The 25,643-nt window shown below is 36.3% G+C and overlaps 1 protein-coding gene and 1 non-coding gene across 3 annotated transcripts in view; both read left to right on the top strand.

Moving 5' to 3' along the window:
• PCDH17 (protocadherin 17) overlaps positions 1 to 24,049 on the top strand; it is a 98,068-nt gene extending 74,019 nt beyond the window's left edge. For both annotated transcript variants that reach the window (XM_035003261.1, XM_035003262.1), the window contains one exon: positions 19,352 to 24,049. In XM_035003261.1, coding sequence (XP_034859152.1) covers positions 19,352 to 20,034 — 683 coding nt within the window. In that variant the 3' untranslated portion in view covers positions 20,035 to 24,049. The remainder of the gene's footprint in view (positions 1 to 19,351) is intronic.
• Positions 14,623 to 14,752, top strand: LOC118009716. Its single transcript, XR_004679001.1, has one exon. It is a non-coding gene; the product is annotated as a small nucleolar RNA SNORA63 (small nucleolar RNA).
• Positions 24,050 to 25,643: the final 1,594 nt, after the last annotated feature.

The following is a 25,643-nucleotide window of genomic DNA, read 5'->3' as shown; positions in this document are numbered from 1 at the left end:
GACCCCCAAATTCACATCTGTCCCATTTACAAAATCCATCTACCCCCTCCCAGTATCATCCAAACGTCTTAACCCTTTCTAGCATAACTCTAAGTCCTGTATCTCATCTAAATATCAACTAAAAAAGTCTCACATCTCAGCATCTAAATCAGGTGTAGGTGAGACTCTGAGTATGGTCCTCTCTGGGCAACATTACTCTCCTTTCACAGACCTATCAAACTGGAAAAGAAATTACCTGTTTCCAAAATATAGTGGTGGAACAAGCATAGGGTAGACTTTCTCATTCTAAATGGGAGAAAATGGGAGGCATAAAGGGGTTACTAATCGGGCGCCTGGGTGGCTCAGTCGGTTAAGCAACTGCCTTCGGCTCAGGTCATGATCCTGGAGTCCTGGGATCGAGTCCACATCGGGCTCCCTGCTCGGCAGGGAGCCTGCTTCTCCCTCTGACCCTCCCCCCTCTCATGTGCTCTCTGTCTTTCTCATTCTCTCTGTCTCAAATAAATAAATAAAATCTTAAAAAAAAATAAGGGGGGGTACTAATCTAAAAGAAGTTGGCAATGCAGCAGGGCAAATTTTATTAGGTTTCAAGGACTGAGAGTAATTCTCTCTGTCCTGGTGCTCTGTGCTCTAAGCCCTCGTGACCCTCTAGGGCAGTAACCCACCTTTCCTGGTCCCTGTATCTGTGACTGTACTTTAAAGTAATTTTTCCTTCATTTTGTCTCATCTCTGTCCTTTTCAGTCCACATTAGCAGTGTTGCATAAAATTCTCAATGACTATTTGCCTTCTGTGGAGGTTGAGGGGATCCACACCATTAGACAAGCCGTGCTCTCCACAGATCCTTCCTCAGTAACCTCATCTCTAATCCTGACTTCTCTTATGATGATGGGTGATTGGATCCATAAATCACACCCTAATCTCTATAGCAAACAGCTGTCTAGCCACACCCTTGTCCTTGTTTCCAGAGCATGTTATCTGGATAGGCAGAAAATTTTCCAAATCAGGTGTTGGTTTCTTTTTGCTTGAAAGCTCATTCCTTAATTGATCTCTTTGCTCGCCCATTTTACTATAGCCAGAAAGGAGAAATCAGGCCTCATCTACTACACTTTGCTCAGAAATCTCTTTAGCTAAATATCCAAATTGATCAGTTACAACTTCTCCTTTTCACCCAACAATGTGGCCAGGTTTCCTGCCCCTTTAGAACAAGGATTGCTTTCTACTGTCCAATAACATTTCCATCTGAGACCTTATGAGAAACACCTTTAACATCCATATGTCTATGTACTTTCTGTTCTTGATGATAAAGCCACATGTATATCCTCAGAGATGATAGAAACTTCCTCTCTAGCTCACCTCACTTCCTACTGAGCTCTGAGATGAGTCATTAAGTTTTTTGATGTCTATATTTCTTCCAATAGTTTCCTCAAGGCAATCTAGGCTTTTAAAAATCATGCATCTCAAAACTCTTCCAGCTTATTACCATTACTCAGTTCCAAAGTCACTTCCATATTTTTGGGTATTTGTTCCAACAGCATATCACTTACAGATACCAAAATCAAGGTATCATCAGGGCCATGCTCTCTAATGGCTCTAGAGGAGGATCCTTCCTTGCCTCTAGCTACTTCTGGTGGTTGCAGTGATGCTCGACATAATACTCCAATCTCTCCTTCTGTCTTCACATGGCATTTCCTCTGTATGACTGTCTCTGTGCCTCAGTTTTCTTTTAAGAACATCACACTTCGGATTAGGGCCCACTCTAATCCAGTATGACTTCATCTTAAGTAATTACATTTGCAAGGACCCTCTTTCCAAATAAGGTCATATTCTAATGTTCTGGGTGGACATGACTACAGGGGGACAATATCCAACCCAGGGAACATCCTATACCTGTCCCCCCCCCTCTAATTTCAATGAAATGTATTTTTCTGAACAAAAGAGGTCTATACCTTATATGATTCTTGTTATATTATTTTAAAAATATATGCTATACTTTGAACGTATCTAAAATATGTTAGATATTGATTACTGAGTTTGGATTATTATCAAGTGAATGTAAAGTGCCTTTTGCATAGTAAAATGGTCAGTGGAGAGAAAAAAAGTCCAATTTATGGTAGGACTGAAAACTTAAAAGAGAATCATATCAAATGCAAAAAAGACAAATGAGTCTGGTGACAAAATAAGAATAAATGAAGGTTGTAGACTATAAACTTTTGCTCATATGTCTTTGGCAAAAACTAGATTGTCTCTTCAGAATTTTAAATTGAACAGTAACAAGGTGACTTACAGATTGATTATTTTTTTCTGTAAACCAGTATTCTGTATTCTCTTCTCTGTGTTAAATATCACAATAGGCATCATTTAAACATGTGCATGAGGCAGACTTATTTTCAGGTGTTTCCATCTGTTGTGGGAATATACTTTAAGAATAGGAGAGAAACATACACAAATTAAACACAAAGTCGGGGAGAAAAGAAAAAAATGAAAGAAAACATCTGCAGAGCAACAGTGTGGAAAAATGTTTGAGCTGCCTGTTATTAACTACTCAACCTGTTTTACACTGGAATCCTGCATAATTACATTCCAGGGGAGGGGCAAACAACAGATGTTGAATAAAGGTTGAAAATAAGAAAATGAGACTATTTAAAAAATAAAGCTACTTTGCTCACCAACAGGCATTTTTTTGGGCGGGGGGCAGGACTTTTAGATAGCAATCGATTTCATATATTCACTGTGCATTTAGATGCAAACGAAGTGTTCTCCTTTTTTATCTGAGAAACTGATCAATTATACATCCATATAAGCCTAAGTTAGAGGTGCTTAAAAAGCAAAACAAAAACAAAATGCAGCATTTCTTTTAATTTTATAAAAATAACATTTATATGTTGGGTGAAAAAAAGTTGAAATTGTTACAGAAATATATGTATTTCTCATTACTAAAGTCAATATGCCTTTATTTTTAATTTTTTATTCACTATTTATTTAATAATAGCTTCACTGAGATACAATTCATAAATCATAAAATTCACCTTTTTAGGGAAGTCAATATGCTTTTAAAAATTGAGGGTTTCCAGTGACTGAGTAAAGAGCTAAGTTTCAAGTAGTCTGTTGTTTCAAGTTCCAGACAAAACACATCGAAATTTCACTAGAAGTGAACATCTTTATTAAAGCCTTATTCTCTGGAGGTATTAAAGAACAGAGAGTCGGCAACTGATTTGGTGGCATGCATATGTACATCTTCTACCAAGTATTACAGAGAAGTTTCTATTTTATGTAGGATAAATGAATCCATCATCACAAGAGTATTTTTCCCATTGACCTAGGCATAGTTACTTTGCATTGTTTCTCTCTCATCTAAACTGAAATACTCCCCCAAAGTAATTTTCTTCCAATAACACTAAGTTTTACATATCTGGGGAAATACCAATGACCGTATCTTTTAGGGATTGATCAATCTAACTGATTTTAATATAAAAATTGCAATCAATAGAGGAGTCGTGATTCAATTGGCCCTTTTTTCCCACTTGGTTTTTCTATTTGTTAACTAAAAATATTTTATTTTTCAAGCATTCCCGACTTTGCTTTCCTTTGCTATCCTCACCCTACACACCATCACAACTAGACTTCAGTCTGTTGATCTGCTTCCTCCAGGTGAGCAATTTCTTCATCTGCTAGCTTTCTTCTCTGTGATCCGAATTTTACTTGTTAGATGATGGCACTCGTAAGACTATACACACATAAATGCAGAACTTGTAGACTTTATTTCTTTAAAGGAAAGTAGCATAGTAAATAAGTAATTTATTCTATTATCTCTGCATCACTACTATTAGTATTTCAGGAAAAGATGTGTAACATTAAGAGTTGAAGAGAGAATCTAAATATTTATTCATTTATATCAAGGTTTTTCATGTTTATTGTTCTTCAGTGAGTTTAAGTGGTCCAGTTCTTAATTATTTACTGTAAAAAAATCACCACTTACACAAATTTCACTTTGGAGTGAATGTAGGAAATGCTAGGGAACAAATTGGTGGACTGGAGAGAAAGCTGGTATAGGAAAGGGGAATATTACTTTCCTTGGATGTTGGTTGTGGGTGTAGAGCAAGCTGTACAACTGTGGCAGCCTAAAGAAGAAACTGTGTTTCACCTGAGAAACTGGGTCCACAAATTCTTCTTTCACTTTGGACAGGCAATTGCACTCCATATTAGAAGTGTTATTTTATGGAAATATATCAAAGGCTTCTTTATACATTACTTTGTAAAATCTGTACACATCACCCTAATACAGATTCCTAAAGGCAGGGCAGAACCAAGTTCCTATCAATTGCAACAGCTAGTGAAGCTCAAAATTAAAATCCCCTGAGCTTGATAAATTTTGTCAATATCTTTTAATTTTGAAGTATGCTCTGGATGTGACTCAGGTGATCTGGGAAAACACATTGAAATATGAAATAACTGGATGGATTAAGTGAAAGAAAGAAATATCTCTCAGGTGAAATTTTAGTTCATCACATTATATTTTTCTATGTCTGGATTGTATATTGTCCAAGCCTGAGTCATTTGAATGCTTTTGAGAGATTTGATTGGTTTCTGAGCAGTTTAATTTCTACACAAAGGAAACAAGCCAGTGGAGAAAATTATTACATCAGGTTTTTGTGGTGCTTGAAAAATATACATGTATGTAATAGCAATCTAACAGTTACTGTTATATTTATTTGTGTTGCTTTACTCATGCCAGAAAAAGGGAAGAGGTTGCATTATTTCTGTGTGGAAATGAATGGAAGTTGGAGGGGAAATACAAGTAAAGTCCTTAAACAGATTGTGTTACAATGAAGGGAGTTTTACTTCTTTCTTTTTTTTTTTTTTAAGATTTTATTTATTTATTCATGAGAGACAGAGAGAGAGAGAAGCAAAGGGAGAAGCAGGCTCCCAAGGAGCAGGGAGCCCGATGCGGGACTCGATCCCAGGACCCTGGGATCATGAGCTGAGCCGAAGGCAGACACTTTAACCATCTGAGCCACCCAGGCGCCCGAGTTTTACTTATTTCTGATTTGGGGGAGTGAGGAGAAAAGTTTGACAACATGAGTTCATGTGCACATACGTATACTGACACATCTATATACAGTCATCCCTGTTATCCTTAAATAGTTGTGATTTCACATTCATTAAATTAAAATCAGTTGGGAAAAAGTTTTATTTTTCAATTCTGTAAAACTTAAATTTAAGGATAACCTTATACCAAAGAAACATTTTGGCTTTTAAAATATATATTTCTGCACATTATTTTGTGTGTTCTTAAAAATCTCTTTCTCTTAATCTGACATCGACTCTCTGCTCATGTGCACTCGTGTGTTTTCGGTGCACGTGCTCATCTGTGCACACGCCTGTACTTCACCATGACTGTCTACTAACGTGAAACACAGAGCTCTGGGAACTAGTACTGAGTATCAGGAAGCCCAAAGGCTGTTTGCTGTAAGGCGGATGAGGCCTTTATTTTTACATCCACTAAATAGTTCCAGAAGATTTTTGTCCTTAGGTAAGGCTCCTTCCATTCATTTCCATTTGGTATGGGAAAGTGTTTTTTCATCATGGGTACAAAGGGTGCATATATAAGAATATGTATGCTTGCCTTTTTAGTTGTAGTTCTTTGTTGATAGTTACCTGACATATTACAAGTTATCTTATCATTTCAAGACTTACATTTTCTTCACTTAAAATATTAAGATAGTGGGCGCCTGGGTGGCTCAGTTGGTTAAGCGACTGCCTTCGGCTCAGGTCATGATCCTGGAATCCCGGGATCGAGTCCCATATCGGGCTCCCTGCTCAGCAGGGAGTCTGCTTCTCCCTCTGACCCTCCTCCCTCTCATGCTCTCTGTCTCTCATTCTCTCTCTCTCAAATAAATAAATAAATAAATCTTTTAAAAAATAAATAAAAAAATAAAATAAAATAAACTTTATCAGAGGTATGTATGTATAGGAAAAAACACAGCGTATAGTATATGGGGTTCATTGCTACCCATGATTTCAGGCATCCACTGGGGATCTTGGAACGTATCCCTGTAGAAAAGGGAGGACTACTGTCTAACATTTTTCAGTAATGACCATGGAAATTGTTAGGCAGCTACTCAAAAATAGCTTCTTCTAGGATTGAGCATACATATTTTTTTAGGGGGAAAAATTCAAATATAACATGCCTGAAATTAAAAAAGGCTGTCTCAACGAATTCTCCATGTGATGTCAATATGAATTTCCTCTTAGATTGGATTTAGACTACAAGTCTGAAAATAAAATAAGTTTTCATATATTTATTTTCCTGTTAGTATTACTCATGGGGAATACACTTTTTTATCATCTGTTCTTTGCTCCAAGTATGGTTGATTATCAATTAAATCACAGAAAGTACTCTCCAAGATAAGAAAGTATTTAAAACATCACTGTAGACACCTTTTGATGTTTATACTGCGTTATGTATGGATAAGCTTTCATATCCTTTAGAAACACATTTTTATCTTTGTTCTGATTGAAGGGTAGCATTCTCCAATAGCTTTTTGACTCTCAGTTTGATTACATAGCAGGGTGATACAGAGGGACACATCTCCTATTTTCTTTTTTTTTTAAAGATTTTTTTTTTTTTAATTTATCAGAGAGAGAGAGAGCACAAGCAGGGGGACCAGGCAGAGGGAGAAGCAGGCTCCTTGCCAAGCAAGGAGCCCGATGCAGGACTCGATCCCAGGACCCTGGGATCACGACCTGAGCCAAAGGCAGACGCCCAACCAACTGAGCCACCCAGGCGTCCCTCCTATCTTTCTATATATGAATTTCCTGACCTCTTTTCCCAATTTCTCCGTTGCTTCAGTATGCTTTAATGATTACAAAATATTAAAGCTGTTACATAAAAAATGGCTTGTCATTGCCAGTAAAATCCATTACAAGAAACACTTTTGTGTATTTACTCTAGAACATGATATTGAGTATATTGATTTTGCTTAAATTTTCATTCTTAGGATGACCCAATCATACAGGATAAAAAACATCAGCTTCCAATAAACTTACAGCACACTAAAGGTAATAAGAACAGAATGGCTTTAGGGAAGTAATTCCAAGAACAGGCTTTATTTAAAATGTCAGTTATCTTTCTTTTCCTACTATTTATGTATTTTAAAACTATCCATAATAATAGTAGCAATAATTATGGCAATATTAGCAGCTTGATGGTGGGAGTTGTTTTAGTAAGATCAAGGCCAAATTGTTTAGGTTCAAACTATCTGTATTTCATTCTAAAGTTACCTCTGGGACGCTATCAATTTTAATAGTTCTTTCAGATAAACTTCATTTCACAGAAGCATTTTTGGTGAAAATACATATTTATTGTCATCTGTGTGTGTGCATGCATGCACATCAAGGATCTCTAGCTTTGGTTTATTTTTTTTTATTTTTTTTAAAGATTTTATTTATTTATTTGAGAGAGAGAGAATGAGAGACAGAGAGCATGAGAGGGGGTAGGGTCAGAGGGAGAAGCAGGCTCCCCGCCGAGCGGGGAGCCCGATGCGGGACTTGATCCCAGGACTCCAGGATCATGACCCGAGCCGAAGGCAGTCGTCTAACCAACTGAGCCACCCAGGCGCCCCGTGGTTTATTTTTTAAATCGTAATATAAGTAAATTTTTGTAGGAATCACTTATGGAGAAGTATAGTTTCATATATATTTCCAACTCACATAATACATTTCCATATGTGTATTCTGTACTGTTTCTTTCTTTAAAAACATTATGTTTTTAAAACTACTGATCTGAGCAAGGTACCCCTCTGTTCTTTCGGAACCATGTCCATCTAATTTAAGGTAACTGAACTGAAACTTTGGATCTATCTCTGAAGAGTAGAGTTCTATGAATTTAACGAAAAGCTTTTGGAGATTAGAATGTCATTGAAAATATAAAAATATAAAAATCTTTCTGAAAAATCTATCTTGTGGGACTCCCAAATCCTATTGGCAGGTGTTGATTACTAAATAATAAGCAAGAGAAGATTAGTTGCATCTGAATTAACTCTATTTTCTGAGAATGCTAAAAATGACACCCAATTCTGTGTACTTGTCTCTAGCAATTGAAAACAAAGTGCTAGAAATAAGATGAACAATGGGATTTAAACTGGTAAGTAGATATACATCCCAATAGAAATCAGATAACAAGCCTGAGAGAAAAACGCTAATAAGACTATCTTGCTTGCTTCTTGCAAAGAGTTCGGTTTAATAGGCATGTTTTTATTGACCTTCCTTACAGGATTACCACTTTGCTGGGAGGATGACTTGAATTTTAGATGTATTCATCCATGTCATCAAAAATGGTGTCATTATCTGAGATGGGGTTAGCTAACACAGGCAATAAAAGCATAAGAAAACATCCTCTATAAAGATGAAGAATAGTAGCGTATTTAAATAGTCTTGGGTCTGAAATTCAGAGTATTTTTCAAGTTGCTATAATTTTAAATTTGTCCTTGTAAACCAAACAGCTTTCACTAACTATTGCATGCTTTCACTAACTATTGCATGCCGGAGCATAAGTTTATCGCTGCATATAAATCAGGTTCTTTGGGAAGCTGCATTAACCCTTTCAAGACTCTAAAATTACAAGGACTCATTAATTATTTCATCTGTGATGGTAGCTGTCAGATAAAGAATGAGAGACAGACACAGCTAACTTAAACTAAAAGAGAGAAACTGGCACATTTGACACAATGCAGTAGAATCAAAAAAGAACAAAAGGAGAAACGTAGGAGTGAAAAAAAAACCCTATAGATGCTAAGATGTAGGTTTTTAGGACACTCACTGTTTTCTGTAATTTAAAAGTATAAAGAGGTGATTATTTAAATATAGACTTTGATTTCAATAAAGGTGTCGCTGATTTTTAAAAAGTCCCCAAGGAAAAAATATTCTGACTTCTGTGCTTCAGTGGATGTATTCCAGGCAGATGTTTATCTTATTAAAAATTATAATAAATAAATAATAAATAGAACTTTTAAAGTTCTCAATAATAACTAGAGAACTTTGAATTTTTATGTAAATGTGGTACTGAACAGACAGATGAGATGTGACTTTATTTTTTTAAGTAAGCTCTAGGCCCAATGTGGAACTTGAACTCATGACCCTGAGATCAAGAGTCACATGCTCTACCAACTGAGCCAGCCAGGTGCCCCAGAGCTGATGTGACTTTAAATCCTATATATCTCATAGCAAGAGAGAGCCACTATGCATAACTTTGTTTAGGACCTGGGATCATTCTGAAAGCCAACATCCCAGCTTCATAAATGAGAGGGGTTTTTATTGTTTGGTTTCAAGTTTTTATTTACAATTCTAGTTTCAGTGGTTTTGAAATAAGTAATTTGTAAGGAATGGTCTTGCTTATTATAATCAATAGTATTTGATATCTTCAGGTGTGACTAATGAGCTTGTTCTGTGTGCTCAAGGAATGGAGCACAAAAGAATATACCATGGTGTCAGCATCTTGGTCCTCAAGGGGTATAAGGATCTCATTGAGACAGACAGATGAAAAGAGAATAAGAGTTAGGGAGCTGATGCTAGAATATATAGTTTAGTGGGAAAATGGTGGCACTATCTTCATTCAAAAATAGAAATGCTTATTTTGGACAACGTTTTCAGGAATTTCCTGCAGTAATTTATTCTTTATGATATCCAGAATCAACTTTGAAAAGTTTCTGAGATTCAACATCTACCTTATTGCGGCTCTTCTCCTTGTCTTGTAGGAGTATTTATTACCTCTTTCCTAGTTACCAAAGGATCTTCTTTCTTCCAAACCTTTCCCCTTTGACCTTCTCAAAGAATCATTTAATCTTTCAGATATGTGATCATGTGCAATTTTATAGTTGGTCAATAATAATAGCAAATTAGAGAGAGTGAAGACAGATAAATAGATGTAGGAAGAAGAAATATTATTCTAATACAGAATTATAAAATACAGGATTTATACAGTTAATATAAAATACCAGTTGAATCAACATATATTAAAACTTTCTTTAGTTTAGAAGGAGTAGGATGAGATGCGAGCAGAATGGGGTCACAGTGAGGTCAGAATGACTATGTCAGTGATTCCTGTCATGTCCTATTGTGCTCCACTGGAGATATCCTGGTTGGGGCCAAAACTCTGTTTCCAGAAATAATTCTTATTTGAATGCTGCTTGCCCTGTGGCTCATCTCAGTTTTGTGTGTTCATACATGTTGTCTAATATCTTTTCAATCAAGCACCTAAATATTTCAAGAATCTTCTGAGACATACAATACACTGCTCAAATACCTATAATAGCGCTTCATGGCCTGCTTCATTACCTTTGTTTTTATTCAGAGCTTTTTCATTCTCTTTTAAATCCTAGTGAATTTTGTGTACATTATTATTTTATTTTTTGGCTTTACAACATATGTCCTTTGACTTATAAAGCTGGTCTTTTACTACCCTGTGAAATGCACAATCCTGTGTGGTTATTATTTCACTTTCTAATCCCTCCACCTGGATCATCCCTTTCCTGCTCTCCACTATTTATTGAAACTCTGATCATCCTTTGAATTGCAGATCAAGGACCCCTTCTTGTACAAAGGCTTTCACAATATTATAGTCTACACTTTTCTCTGTATTTCTCTTCCTTGACACTCATTTGACATAGTTCAAAATGTAATTGATCATGAATTATTTCCCCTAGATGGTTTTAAACCTACTTTCTAATTTCTAGTCAAAGTGCAAATGCCTTAGTGAAGAGATAAAATCTTACAGGCTGGAGAATTTTAGAAGGGATAGACATAGGTTTATTTACTACAAACCTTTCCTTGACACAACCTTGCTATTCTACAACATTCTATTCAAGATGCCTTTGTTTGCCTTCCCATGCCTGAAGCACAAAGTTGGTGTTTTATTCATTCTTACCTTGTGAATACTTGAGTATAACTTCTTTAAACTAGCTACTGAACTGTACACATCTAATTTTTTTATAAAGATTTTATTTATTTATTTGAAAGAGAGAGAGAGAGAAACAGCATGAGAGGGGAGAGGGTCAGAGGGAGAAGCAGGCTCCCCACCGAGCCGGGAGCCCGATGCGGGACTCAATCCCAGGACTCCAGGATCATGACCTGAGCCGAAGGCAGTCGCTTAACCAACTGAGCCACCCAGGCGCCCTGTACACATCTAATATTGTCACTGAATTTGAGCTATCTTTCCTCAGGTGACGCATTTGAGTTGTATTGTTTTTTCTTGAGAGGCTCTGTCAGAGTCCTTTTCTCAAAAAAAAAAAAAAAATACAAAGTTCGTTTCATTAGTATAGTAAGCCCCCAGTGATGGCTGCACCTACGGTATGGGATTGGTGGGGAAGGGGCAGCTAAAAATAAAAACTGAATCTTAATTCCAGAGAAGTATACCAGGAGAAGCAATTATATTTGTGCAAAAATTCCCAATGCATGGTTTGTATTCTCATTTTTTAAATATTCTTGATGCCTGCATATAAAATCTCCTTATATCCTTTTGCTTTCATTCCTTAACATAAGTTTCCATTTAATTTAAGTTTTCTTCATCTCAGAGCATTATCTATATGTTGTTAATATATATGCCAGAAAATTCACTCTGGTAGACATGTTATTATGTCCAAAGGGTCACAAACACTTAAAACCATCCCTGAAGGCGTGCAGGTGCACTGAATAGTAAGTGCAAACGCTCCAAGTGCTCCAGATACCCAGCGGCAATTGGATGCAGTTGAATATGATATAGGCCAGTGGTTTCCGTGTCTGAATGCAGCCGTGGCAGAACATTGGGAAGCATTGTGCAATGCAAGCGCACGCTAGAGGATTGCTACTTCAAAGCTGCCACGGTTTGACTATTTGATGGTATTATAATAACTTCCTCTTCAAAATGTGCTTTCCACCTATCAAAAGCAGACAGAATGGTATTTCACAACTGAAGTAAAATCTGCAAGCCTGATTGGCAGTGGATCAACCTAAAAATATATACGTTTCTCTCAGAGTTTTTTTATTATGAGAACTATGTTTCCAAATTCTGATTCCTTATGGCCAATTATTAGGAAATAATTTTAAGTTTCTGGAGTTGTATATCTAGTGTTTAGTCACTGTATCGCTGCCAACATGTAAACAGGCATCCTCATAAGATGAACACATTAGGGGCTCCATTATGGGGCTCCTGGGTGGCTCAGTCGGTTAAGCGTCTGCCTTCGGCTCAGGTCATGATCCCAGGGTCCTGGGATCGAGCCCCGCATCAGGCTCCCGGCTCGGCAGGAAGCCTGCTTCTCCCTCTCCCACTCCCCTTGCTTGTGCTCTCTCTCCCTTGCTGTCTCAAATAAATAGACAAAATCTTTAAAAAAAAAAAAAAAAAAAGATGAGCACATTAGCATATTATCACAAGATTCATGGTCCCTCTTATGTTAAAAAAATAAAGGAAGCAAAAACACATCCTACACGTGTGTATTTGTGTATCAGTTACTCGATTAGTAAAAACAATTAGGTTCCTGTGCACAAGAAGCACGGGAAATACAATGCAATAGACGAAAGATCACTTAGCTCAAGTAAAGTGGTTGGTTCTCTGATGCCACATTTTCCCTAACCCTTTCCTTTTCCTTCCCGCACGAGGGATGCACCAAGCTTATTAAAAATTGTGCTAAAATTAAGCCTGGCAGTCATGTGAACACTAGCAGGAAAAAAAAAGCATGTGATAAAATTGTAATGTATTCCTTTCTTTCTTATTCTGACACAGGGGGAAAAAGTTTTTTGGTTTTTTTTTTAAGATTTTATTTATTTATTTGACAGAGAGAGACACAGTGAGAGAGGGAACACAGGCAGGGGGAGTGGGAGAGGGAGAAGCAGGCCTCCTGCTGAGCAGGGAGCCCGATGCGGGGCTCAATCCCAGGACCCTGGGATCATGACCTGAGCCGAAGGCAGATGCTTAACAACTGAGCCACCCAGGCGCCCCAGGGGAAAAAAGTTTTGAGACAACTTTCCAACACTGTATCTAGAAATAATATTGAAAGTGAAATTTTTACCCCTCTCAGAGAGCAAAATCAAAAGGTTTATTTTTAACTAATGGGCTAGTAAATGGAACATAGAAATCATAAATGGAAATTATTTGAATGAATATAGATTAAGGTGTCATTTATATGGAATGATTCATTCCATCATCATAACAAGTGTAAGGAGTTTATAGGATGGTAAAGGAAAGTAAGTGAATTATAATCAAAAAAAGAAAGAATTGTTTATGTTAGAAAAGTGTCAGTTCACAGGATCGCGCAAATTATATCAACTCACTGCAAGGAAAATTTTATTAGAGATCTGTTGGACTGTATTCTGATGAGATTTCTATTTTAGCATCGATACTTTTTATCTGATATGTTAGAATATATTTGGATTAAACTGTAATTTGTCGCAATCATAAGGGAGTATGTGTACATGTGTGAAACTGAGTGTGTGTGCTGAAGAACAGAAAAAGACAGCGAAAACAAACTGTTCTTATACCAGTGAAACCTTTCAGTAGAAAACTGGTACCCAGAAACTGCCAGTCGAAGGTCTTGGCTTGTCATTGTTCGCTGATGGATAATCTGTGATGGGTACCTAGTTTAGATTCTGTAGAGTTAATCTCCAAAACACCAGTGCCAGCCATAAATAGAGATGGGTGCCTGCTCTTTGCTTTTCCAGACAGGCTAATTAGGTGTTATGAAAGCTTACATTGGTGAAAGAAAGTAAATTAGAAATAAAAAAGAAAAATGAGAACGAATAAAAAATGGACTTCCATTTATAGAGTTGTCTACTTGGAAACAACTCTAATTTTAAGATGCTGTTAGAAACAGTAGCAACCACCACACTAAGAGAATAGAACTATTCCTATTTAAAGCTGTTTACAAAGCAGAAATAAAACCATTTTGTTGACAGTCAAAAAGCAGAGCAAACTCTGTCTCTCAAATGGCCCTCCTTCATAACCACAGTATTTTAGAACCTCCTCATTGATGCCCTGACTTGTGGATTTTGGTTTTGGGATTTCTATGACACCGACATTTATTTCTTCATTATAAAAAATTAAATCAGATGCATATGTGAAACTCTTATGCTAGAAATTATATGCATATTTTTGTACAAATATGTGGGCTCCAGAGGCAGCAAGCAAGTTGAAACTAGGGGGAGGAAATCCTTTTATGTTTTCTAATATCTCCCTTAAGTAGTAACAAATTAGTAGCCAAGTATCTCTCTTTGGGTAGTGTGGTATGGTGCTTTGAAGACAGGGAAAATAAGCTTAATTTCTGATTTGTGATAAATTCCTGCCTGAGTGAGAGAGAGAATAGAATAAATAGGTAGATTTACTCTGGACTAAGAAATTTTATGGGGACTGGCTCCTTGACATGTTCCCTTTGCAGTGAACACCACTGAATCATAACGCACAAGGATTGTTTCCCTTGACTTTTCCCAAAATAATCATGTTTAGCTAAGGCTCCCTTAATCTTTATTAGTCCTTGCTGGTTTAAATAGTGCTTTGGCTTCAAATTTTAATCTTATACATAATAATCTTTGGCACCTTTTACCCGTGGTTGAGATGGCTATGCATCCCTAATGATACAGTGACATTACAAGGTGAAAATCAGATGCAGAATCTAGTTACAATGTAGCTATAAAGTGCTGCCTTGTCTTTGCCCCTGCTCAAAATAAAGCTGTTACCTTTCTAGCCCTGTCCGCCATGGTGCTTAGCAGCCAGGGATGCATGGTCTCAGACATGTTTACCAAGTAAGACACTGACTTGAGGGGCGCCTGGGTGGCTCAGTCATTAAGCGTCTGCCTTCGGCTCAGGTCATGATCCCAGGGTCCTGGGATCAAGCCCCGCATCGGGCTCCCTGCTCAGCGGGGAGTCTACTTCTCCCTCTCCCACTCCCCCTGCTTGTGTTCCCTCTCTCGCTGTGTCTCTCTCTGTCAAATAAATAAATAAAATCTTAAAAATAAATAAATAAATAAATAAATAAATAAATAAATAAATAAATAAAAATACAAGGTGAAAATCACATTGTAAACATTAAGTCATGGACACCTTTGTGGAAGATTGTTAAAACCCAATAATGTAAGAGTAGGTAGTTTGATGTTTTACCTAAATATTTTCTTTCCTCACAGAGATGTACCTTCCACAATGACAGTTCCTTTGGAGGTGTATTTTGGCACCAAACGATTGCTTGCCTAATATCGCTAAGATTAAGTTATTAAACTGCTTAGTCTAGGTTAAAAAGAGAGAGCTTTCAGATATGTCAGCAAATATAAATATGCAGATTTCAGACATCTCTATGTCTAAATCAATTTGAATTACATAAAATTCTAAAATCAGGGGTAGTCAAGTTATTGATCCAGTCATGGATTTCATACCTACAGTAGGGCAAAGGGAAGGATTAAAATGTCATTGGATACTTGAAATAAAAAGACTTATACCTATATATATACATTATATATGTAATGTTCTATATATAAAATGTGTATATATATGTGTGTTTTATATGTATTTATGTTATCTCCTAAACTATGAATATAGAACTTTCCTTTGCATTTTATTGATTCATCTGTATTTCTCTTATGACAATTACTGATAGTAAATTTTCAGGAATGCATTGGTTATACATTTGAGTTTTAAAATTTTGTCTGGACTATGTCCTGGTGAAAACTCAAAAATTTTTTTAAGGATTTTATTTATTTGTCAGAGAGAGAGAGAGCACAAGTAGGGGGAGTGGGAAAGGGAGAAGCAGGCTCTCTGCTGAGCAGGGAGCCAGATGTGGGGCTTCATCCTAAGACCCTGGGATCATGACCTGAACTGAAGGCAGACGCTCTATCGACTGAGCCACCCAGGTGCCTGAAAGCTCAATTTTTTACCACCCCCACCCCACACACAGGTCTGTGTGTGTGTGTGGTTTATTATACAGCTGAATTGCAAACACTATAGTCATTTGAGTGACTTTATGTCTTTTGCAAAAATATCATATAAATTAAGATTACAAATTAAAATAATTAAGATGACTATGTTTAGATCCCTCTCTTTGAGAGTTTGTGTAATAGTCAGACATGGTAATAGGAGTATAGAAAATTCTTAATACTAACCAAGTATTTAAATTTATCAGATTGTCACATGATTTTTCAAGGAATCATACATTTTAAAAATGAGACACTGTAAACTTTCCCTATAGGCAGAATTGCCCAGAGTCCCAGCTGTTGGCCTTCAGGATAGTTTTCTCTTTGCAATGTAAGCATGCTTATCTCTCAGTTTCTCATCTGCATACCGTTTGGATTATGCCCTCTTTTTTGGCAAAGGGTGCATTCTGTGAAAGGGTAATCATGTTATATTGAGGGAAGGGTGAAAATGGGCATAAATAATTTCTTTGTAATCCCAGATTGGTCCAGAAGAAAAAAGTGAATCTCGGATCAATTATGTTTACCTTGATTTCTTCTATCCAGGGTCCCTGAATTTGTTTTCTGATACAAATATCTAATCTGTGTTAATAGCGGCTGTCTATATAATTTGCTTCATTTTCATTTCTGTGGCATATAATTCAGTATATCTATTCTGAGTCCATTGTGCCTAAGGTACAGGAAGAAGTTTGATTATTTACCTTGTAGCTCTAGGTCTTGAGAAAATACTCCACACTATTATTTTTATGATACATACTTAGTTTATTGAGGGGATCTTAAACATGTATAATAGAAGGTACACACGAGAGAAACCCTCCTGCACAGCTACCCCTCCTTCACTTAGCTTTCCTTCTTCCCTCATTTTTTTCTTCTATGTTTCTCATTTTGTTTATTTTTATGTCTGGATGGTCATTCATTATATACTACCTAAGTCCCTTTTTCATACCTACCTATTCATCTGTTTATTTATGTTCCTCCAGAAATAATTTCACTTTCTCATAAATTCTTATTTGACCCTTGGCAGTAATAGTTCACCTTTTGCTCATAGTTTCTGCTGCTTGTACAAAAGTATCCATTAGATTTTCTTCACTGTCTGGGAATTGCTACCATCGAAATTACAGTGTAATCAGAAGGTGAACAGCTTAAAATGTATCATAATCAATACGTAGAATTTGCTCCCTAGGTTGTGACATAAAGGAGTCAAGTAAAAAGCTGCAGATTTTCAGCTGTGAAATGCAAACAGTCATTTCATGTTGATGGTCTCAAATTCAAGGTCGATTTATACTTTCATACATCTGCATTATTCTATCTCTTTCACTCTCTTCTTAAATTCATATTGAATTCATGCAGTGCTAGGCTCCCCAAATTGCTGAAATTGAAGGCCAGTCAATATTGGAATATAAAACTATGTTAGCATATTTCAAAGAGAGTGTACGTGTTGTAAATAAGTTTTTTAAAAGTCATAACTCTAAAAGACACAAAATTATTATCAAATGAAACAGATAGTGAAGTTTTCTACTGTATTTTTGGAGGATAAAATTGGTTGAATGAAATGATACATATTTCTTTTCTAACTCAGACTGACACAGTTGTAGAGGTTATATTTATGATTCCCATTCAGAATAGGTAGAGAAAACAAATACCTGATATTAAAATTTTCTTATATCTGTTTGTTTTTTAAATGTCTGCTCGACCTTAAATCCGCACAGGAAGGCCTCTGAGAAAATTTCTAGGTCTAGATTTTTCTGCCACTCTTTATGTCCATCTGCCTAACAATCTTCCAAGGTACAGATAATATTTGTGTCTCTGGGTGTGAATATTTGAGTTCAGCTTGAGACTGCCTGTCACCATTCTTACCTGTATTACATAATAAACTTAACATATTTCATTCATTGTAAATATATTTTTTTGAAAACATGACAAAATTAAAAGAGAGGTGAGCTACCTGAATACATTTTTAACATTTCACAGATATGAATGACACATGGTGTGAAATACCACAGTATTTTTGTTCTGTCAAGACACCATTCTGATTTCTTTCTAAAAAAATTTTAATCTCATAAGAAATTCTTTTATCCTAAAACCTTTTGAGATAAATCAAGTTGTGGTTTATTTTTTTTTCTTTTTTGGATAAGGAATTATTTATGTGTTTTAAATATGAACTCAGATTTTATATCTGACTTTACAAATTAACTATATAAATTTACTATATAAATTGCTGTTAAATTCATTTCTTTCTATTTTAAATATCTCTCATGTATTTTTGGGGGGTGGGGCTTGCACAGGACACTGTGAATTTGTAGGGATCCTCTCACATCAATTAAATGGCTATCCCAAGGGTTCCTAAATGTGTAGGGAATTCTATTCCCATCACACAGAGGTAAATTGTAAATATCCTCTCCTGGAAAAAAAAAAAAAGTCCCTGATTTAAAAAGAACCATTAAACATAAAGGGAAACAATCATTTGTAGATGAAAGGGCCAAGTGGGAAGATGTAGTTAAAAGTTATAGTTTAAAATATTGGTATGGTGGAATTATGCAGCTGTTGTCATAATGAAGGAATTTTCTTTCATGTTTTCTGTTCAGCATCTTTGAAATAGGGATCATTAAAGAATGCTTTATTTAGATTCTCTGTATGCCTATTGGCAAAAGAGAGAAGCAAACATTCTCACAGAAAACATTATCATTTAAAATAGGAAATCATGAGTTGTCATTCATCTGAACTGTATCTGTTGACTAAATCCATTTTCACCTACTTACACCAAAAACAAAAAGCTGGAGTGAAGAAAACTGATTACATGATCCATACCCATATCTAATAAAATAGGAATGTGCACTTTTTGACAAGTTTATTCATAACACATTCTGATAGAAAATTCCATTTGCTCCTCTCAGTAGGAAAAGTGGGCTTTTAAAGGAAACCTTTTATTTCATGACTGTCACCAAAATAACAATTACAAGCAAAATAGGGATAAAACATAAAAAAAAAAAAAAGCAGCAGCTTAGGACTTGTTATGGAAGTACACGATCTAGTTTTTACCCCGTTATTTGATTTGAAAAATTAATCCTGGTAATCCTTTTTGAAGTTCACTGTTTCCAGGATGGGTTATACAGAACAAAGACTAACTGATATCCTCAGGAGATTAGTTTACAGTGATGTTCTATTCTAGTGAGAATGATTCTCCAATGGCCACTTTTTACTTCTTCCCAGGCTATGGGAATTCATTAATATCTAGAGAATAGACTTAAATAAAACCATTGTCTCAACCAGCAGGTTTATGCAACCATCCTGAAATGTTTTAATTATTGTTTTCTTTTCCTTTTTAATTAAGAGACCAGAGGTCAAACAAGCCCACTGAGAGCTGATCGCAGCCTCAGTAGAAATTTAAAAGCAACCCTAATGATTGGATTTGCTGTTTTCTTTTTTGTTTTACAGAACCAGAAGAGTGCATTAATTGCACAGATGAATGCCGAGTGCTTGGTCATTCTGACAGGTGTTGGATGCCGCAGTTCCCTGCAGCCAATCAGGCTGAAAATGCAGATTACCGCACAAATCTCTTTGTACCCACAGTTGAAGCTAATGTTGAGACTGAGACTTATGAAACTGTGAACCCCACTGGGAAAAAGACTTTTTGTACATTTGGAAAAGACAAGCGAGAGCACACTATTCTCATTGCCAATGTTAAACCTTATTTAAAAGCCAAACGTGCCCTGAGCCCTCTCCTCCAAGAGGTCCCCTCAGCATCAAGCAGCCCAACCAAGGCATGCATGGAGCCTTGCCCCTCAACAAAAGGCTCTCTGGATGGTTGCGAAGCAAAACCAGGAGCCCTGGCCGAAGCAAGCAGCCAATACTTGCCCACTGACAGTCAGTATCTGTCACCCAGTAAGCAACCAAGAGACCCTCCGTTCATGGCTTCCGATCCGATGGCAAGGGTCTTTGCAGATGTGCATTCCAGAGCCAGCCGGGATTCCAGCGAGATGGGCGCTGTTCTTGAGCAGCTTGACCAGCCCAATAGGGATCTGGCCAGAGAATCGGTGGATGCGGAGGAAGTCGTGAGAGAAATTGATAAGCTTTTGCAGGACTGCCGGGGAAATGACCCCGTGGCTGTGAGAAAGTGAAAAAAAAAAAAAAAAAAAAAAAAGCATTGGCATTTTCTTGTCTCTTTTGTTGATTTAAAAATGATCCCTCCTGGTGACAACCCATTTTACAGGGATGAAGAAAGACCAATGCTGCTTTAAGGCTTTTAGTGAACATCTGAAGTGCCCACAAGTATGTTCTTTTCACTGCTGTTTCTTTTTCAGAGATAACAATGGTTTTGTTTTGACCAAACTTCTATTAGGACAGAATTAACGATGCTGAAAGAGAAAAGAAAGAAGAAAAAGGAGGATGAGGAGGCGAGTTACCTTTTGACAATCTGTTAGGAAGGTATGCAGTGTGAGAATTGAAGTATTTCTGATCACTCTAAGACTGTCCTCCGTGATTTATGCTGACTTAACTGTTTACCTATAAACCCCATACAAAGCAGGGTCATAATTTGTGATCTGTGGTGGATTTCTAGCAGTCATCACAGGCTTCTACTTAAAGTCCCGAAAAGACCTTGCAGTAGTCCAAGCTACACCAAACATTAACACATATCTGTGGTAAACATTTCTGTATAAAGTTACCTGCCACACATATAAACATAAAGAACATTCCATATCATTAGTTGAAAAAAAAAAAAAAACAACTTGGTCATTTGTAAGACACTTCATGTCGTATAAAAGTTAAATGTAAAAAGATATAGTCCATTTTGTCCTGCACACACATAGACTAATTCACTTCATTAAAGGAGAAGAAATTTTAAAAAGGTTTAAAATGCCTCTTCAGCATTTTAGTGTCCAACAAACATATAAATAACGATGGATATGTTTTAAATTTGACCTGAAAAATAGTTACCATGGAATGATAATATGCAGAGGAAATTAACATGATTAATATGTTTTATTCATTTGTGGACACTAAAATAGCTCAGGAAAGTGAAAATGTCTTAGACATACACCAATCACATGACCATTTAAATGTGCAAATGTAAGAAGATTCAATGTGTTTACATCAAATGACATATTTTTATTGATTTATTGCAGATTCAGTGCATATGAGCCAAATTGTTGAGTGTATAAGAGCTATATTGTGTATTTTATTAAATTAATATATAGTTGTGTTGCAAAAATATTTGGGCTTATATTGTAAATGGCAAGTGTTGCCTCGGTAGCTGTCGAACTCTATGAGTTTTGTTTTTTCCTGCTTCCTTTTCCCCATGGAGTGTGGGAAGCAGTGCCTCAGAGCAGAGTCTCTTGTTTAACGTATAGTCTACCAAGTACTACAGTACATAATCTGTTCAAAATGTGTTTGAGTGAGCTGATGGAGCTAACTGAAAGGTCAAAAAAGACATCCGTCAGTCATGGTTATGTGCAAGTCCTTGTAGAAGCTTTCATTAAAGTCACGCTAAATCACAAGAGTTACATTTGTACCGATACCTGAAACTTGTTCACGTTTTTCCAATAACATCCAGCTTCTGCCTATGTAGATATCATGATGTTGATTGATTTCTCAAAAGTATCTTAAGTGGTTCAAGATGTGTGTCCCCGTTATATTTCAAAACCATGAGAAATGCTTTAATGCATGTGTGGTACCAACACAGGTTCCTTGCATTGTGTAGGTGTTTCAAGAGGTCTTAACGAAATGTTTTTCCTTTTTCTCAGTGCTCTTCTGCCTCTTTTTATTGGTGTCCTTTGAGAACAATACACCTTCTCTTCCTTCGTTTGGTTACACCTTTACTTGTGACATTTAGCAAGTTTCAAACTTACTTCCATATGAGGCTAGGAAACCTCAAATTTCAGGAATTGGGAAAAACAAAATTAGCACTTGCAGAAGTAGCAGCAGATGGGAAAATGCCTTGATTGACATTTTCCTTCAGCGTTTAAAATTTTTGGCATTTTACAGCTTCATGACAAACAGTTTCCAGCCCATACCTTAGAAAATGTGGTGCTGAGTTAAATAAAGGCTGTTTGTGCACTGGAGCAGAAAAAATGCGTTATTTGCAAACTGGTGGAGAATTCTGTGCCTTCTTTTCTGGCCACCAAACCAGTGTAGAAACAGCATAAATGTCATAAAATCATTATATTAAAAACAAAAGCAAAAGCAAAAACAAACGTTGAACTTTTAGAATTGTTTTGTAATTCTAAACCTCAAAAAATTCAACCGAAAATATTTCCGTCAAATGCCGTCAAGATTTTAGACTGTACCTCGTTTGCAAAACCGCTTTGAAAGGGAAGAGTGGACAAGTCCCATCAGCCTTATTCTCTTGAGAACTCTATTTGGTTCCTAGTAACAGCCTTTCCAAAGCTCTACTCTTGGTTTTTATTACTCATCAATGTTTAAATTAGAAAAGAAGGGATCTTGTACACGTGAAACCTAATTGACTCTCTATATTTTGGACAATTTATGTATCTGAAATGTGTTGTCTCTGTTATATGATGTTATTTTTTTTTATTTTTTATTTTTTTTTGCCAGGAGACTACAGGTTGATTTAGCTTGATAGCTGAAATTTGATGGAAAACTAATTTCCATTGAGTCTTACCAAGTGTTGCCTCTCTCTGACTAGACAGATACAATCTAAGGCAGTAAGTAAATGAAATCAACAAAGAGAGTAGCTTTTATTTTTAAAACATTCTTAACACTGAGTAACCAGTTGTTCAATTTACTATATGTGTCTGAAGACATTAAAACACTATAAGATTTTAAGAATTGGTTGTGCCAATGTGTGAGGGATTTATCTTTAGGCTCTCTGTCGCCGGTGATTTACTAGCGTTAGCTGTTTAACACATTATCTGTATTTAGTAGTGATTATTTATTTACAAGTTGGTGGTAATTCAGCAGTCAGGACTCCAAGCTTTTATAGTTGAGTTGAGGGAATCTCGCCTTTATTCATTTGGCTGGCGACTGACTTTATCACAGACCTCTGGTGCTTGGCTTCCGAGGAAGTCTATGAGATGCCAAAATCACCCCTCTAAGGAGCAACTTGCTCTGAGGGGTGATGCATGATCAAACAGTGATATTTCAAGGGGTTTCAGCATAATTCAGAATGTGGAAAAGTTGTCTTAATTCACATCCTCCAAATACTAACCACTCAGAAAACCCCACACATTCAAAAGAGAATAATTTGATAATACTTTGTCTTTTAGGTCCTTCAATAACTGAAGTCAAGCACAGAATAAGAATTTATAGACATTTTTGTAAGAAAATCAAAAAGTTCTAAAAATCATTTACTGGTGAATTAAAAATAATCAGTTACACAACAATCTTTTCATTAAATGTTAATGAAAGATCTTTTCATCAAAGTTAAAAGTAGTGAGAATCAGTGTTAGTTATACCTATACCAAAGTAAACATTAAAGAGACATATCATGCAATTTTAAGGAGTGCTTTCATATTATTTCTTAACCTTACATACTTATCTTTATTGCAGGCAATATACAAGGATTGGCTCACTACTCCATGAATTAATTGAATTCCTGGTTGGGAAATTGACTTTGTTTCATTTTCCCAAGATCTTGTAAAACATGACTTCCCTTTAAAGGATCTAGGCAGTGCTCAATTTAAAAAATAACACCATAAAAAATAAAGTCATGTAGTAATAGAGCAGTATGCTTTATTAGAACTAGGTTAAAAGCTGTTTGTTTCCTAATGGAGTAGAAGTTGTTGAGGTCAACAAGTAGACTGAGGTCTGGCATATATATGCCCACTCATTATTGTCTAATTATATTCTTTTGACAACAGACAGCATTTATCACAGCATTAATTCAAATGAGAGTTTTGGCTATCAAGATGTGTTCATTTGAAACATAATTGAATGAGACCTGATTAAAGTCTGACTTTCCTGGCCCCAGTGTTTTGCAGGTTGGCTATTCCCATGTATCAGCCCCATCATTCTATAAGGTTCTTAGCTGCTGTACCAAGCAATTGGTGAACAAGGACAACAACAACAAGAGCAGCATACATTGTATGGATTTAGCTCAACGCTATTGTTTAACGGCTGTGTTTCACGTGACCTATCTGGAAAATGAGGACTCCGAATAAAAAGCTATTACTAATAGTGGTGTTGCCTTCCCTTGAATTCATTAACACAGACGTGGTGTGTTACACAGTGTACCACAGGGACCCTCGTCATAATTATTTTGGAAAGCAACTGTGGCATCACGACAGGTTTGCTAGTTATTTGTTTACCGGTAAAATAAGGTTTCTTAAAAATTTGTTTAACAGTAATGTCACTAGATTCTTAGCAAGAATGGGTTAACAGTCTTTCAGATGGCTTTGGTAAGTTGGCTAGTCAAGTAATTACCATGGAGTCATGACCTAGACACTTGTGACTTCTAATAGCTACAGTTGGTTTGAAAATAATTTGGTATAAGGCCCGAAAGGACTTCAGGAAAGTCCTTTCTTAAAGCTTTCTCACACATGATTGATGAAAACACATATTTATAAATAGAATTTTAAAGTAAATACATATTTATCATGGTATCTTAAAATTATAAGCCTCTCTTCCTAGTCATTCAACAAATATCTACTGAATTGCTAGTGTGTTTGCCCTTGTCTACTATGCCCCAGAAGTAGACAGTAAACAAAGCAGTGGTCCCTGGGTCACAGTCTGGCGGGAGAAACAAATAGGTAAGTTCTAACACACCTTGCTCTTTATATAAATTGGATTGGGTTGTTTGCATTTTTCCTTAGTTTCTCCATATATCCCTATTTCACTGTCTCATTCTCAGTGAATGGCATCTCCTAAATTAAAAAACAAAACAGAACAAAACAAAACATAACGATCTGCCCATTTGGATTTTTCTTTATTTTAATTTTCTTCTAACAGCATAATATATATCAAGAAGCATGCAAGGCTTTTCCACATTTCAGATCTTTACAGTTTAGGCTTATTGGGATAGACTAAATGGCTTATATATTTATTCTTTTGCTCATTTATTTGTTGAATTCTCTGTTTCTTTTTTATTGAACACGACTTAGGTGCTATATAAGGATCCTAAGTTACAAAGAACTAAGCCAATTACAATCACGTTGCCCTCAGAGTACCTGTAGTTTGTGCCCAGGTGATATACACTAACGTTATCTTTTTTTGTACACTATTATCTTTTCATAACGAAAATAACTTCTTTTAAGAATAGCAAAAGCCATATGCCCACCATGCCATTCATCGCTTTCAAGGGTGAGGGTAGAGCAAGTCGTTAATTGGCTCACCTGAACCATCTGACAAGGGGTGAGGGAACACTGAGTCATTCAAATGAGGAACCCTATCTGGCAGTGCTGCGATTAGAAGGAAGTCATGAATGGGACATATATTACAGGCTTACGTCATGTCAATAAGCTATTAAGTCCCTCAAATTACACTTTTTTAAGTAGATATGCCCACAAAATACAATTATTTGACAATGGTAGAGAACGATTCTTTGTAGGATATGAAGAGAATGAATTCTTAAAGGTCACTATAACATCAAGACAGCACACAGAAATTGATCAGCAAGTCAATGGACCATCCTCAAACTCTTTATTATGTGCTTTTGGAGATGGTTGCAAATGGTTCACCGAGGAAATATGTCATTTTCTGTTCATTTTAGATACTAATAGTATTGAACAACCCATTGTACACTAGGGATTAAATTCTTAGTATTTTTCAAAGA

Source organism: Mirounga leonina, unplaced genomic scaffold (genome assembly GCF_011800145.1).
Source record: "Mirounga leonina isolate KUSES-001 unplaced genomic scaffold, KU_Mleo_1.0 Mir_127, whole genome shotgun sequence".
In the NCBI taxonomy this organism is placed as follows: domain Eukaryota; kingdom Metazoa; phylum Chordata; class Mammalia; order Carnivora; family Phocidae; genus Mirounga; species Mirounga leonina.
Note: the sequence above shows the minus strand (reverse complement) of the source record. Positions and strands in the feature narration are given on the sequence as shown.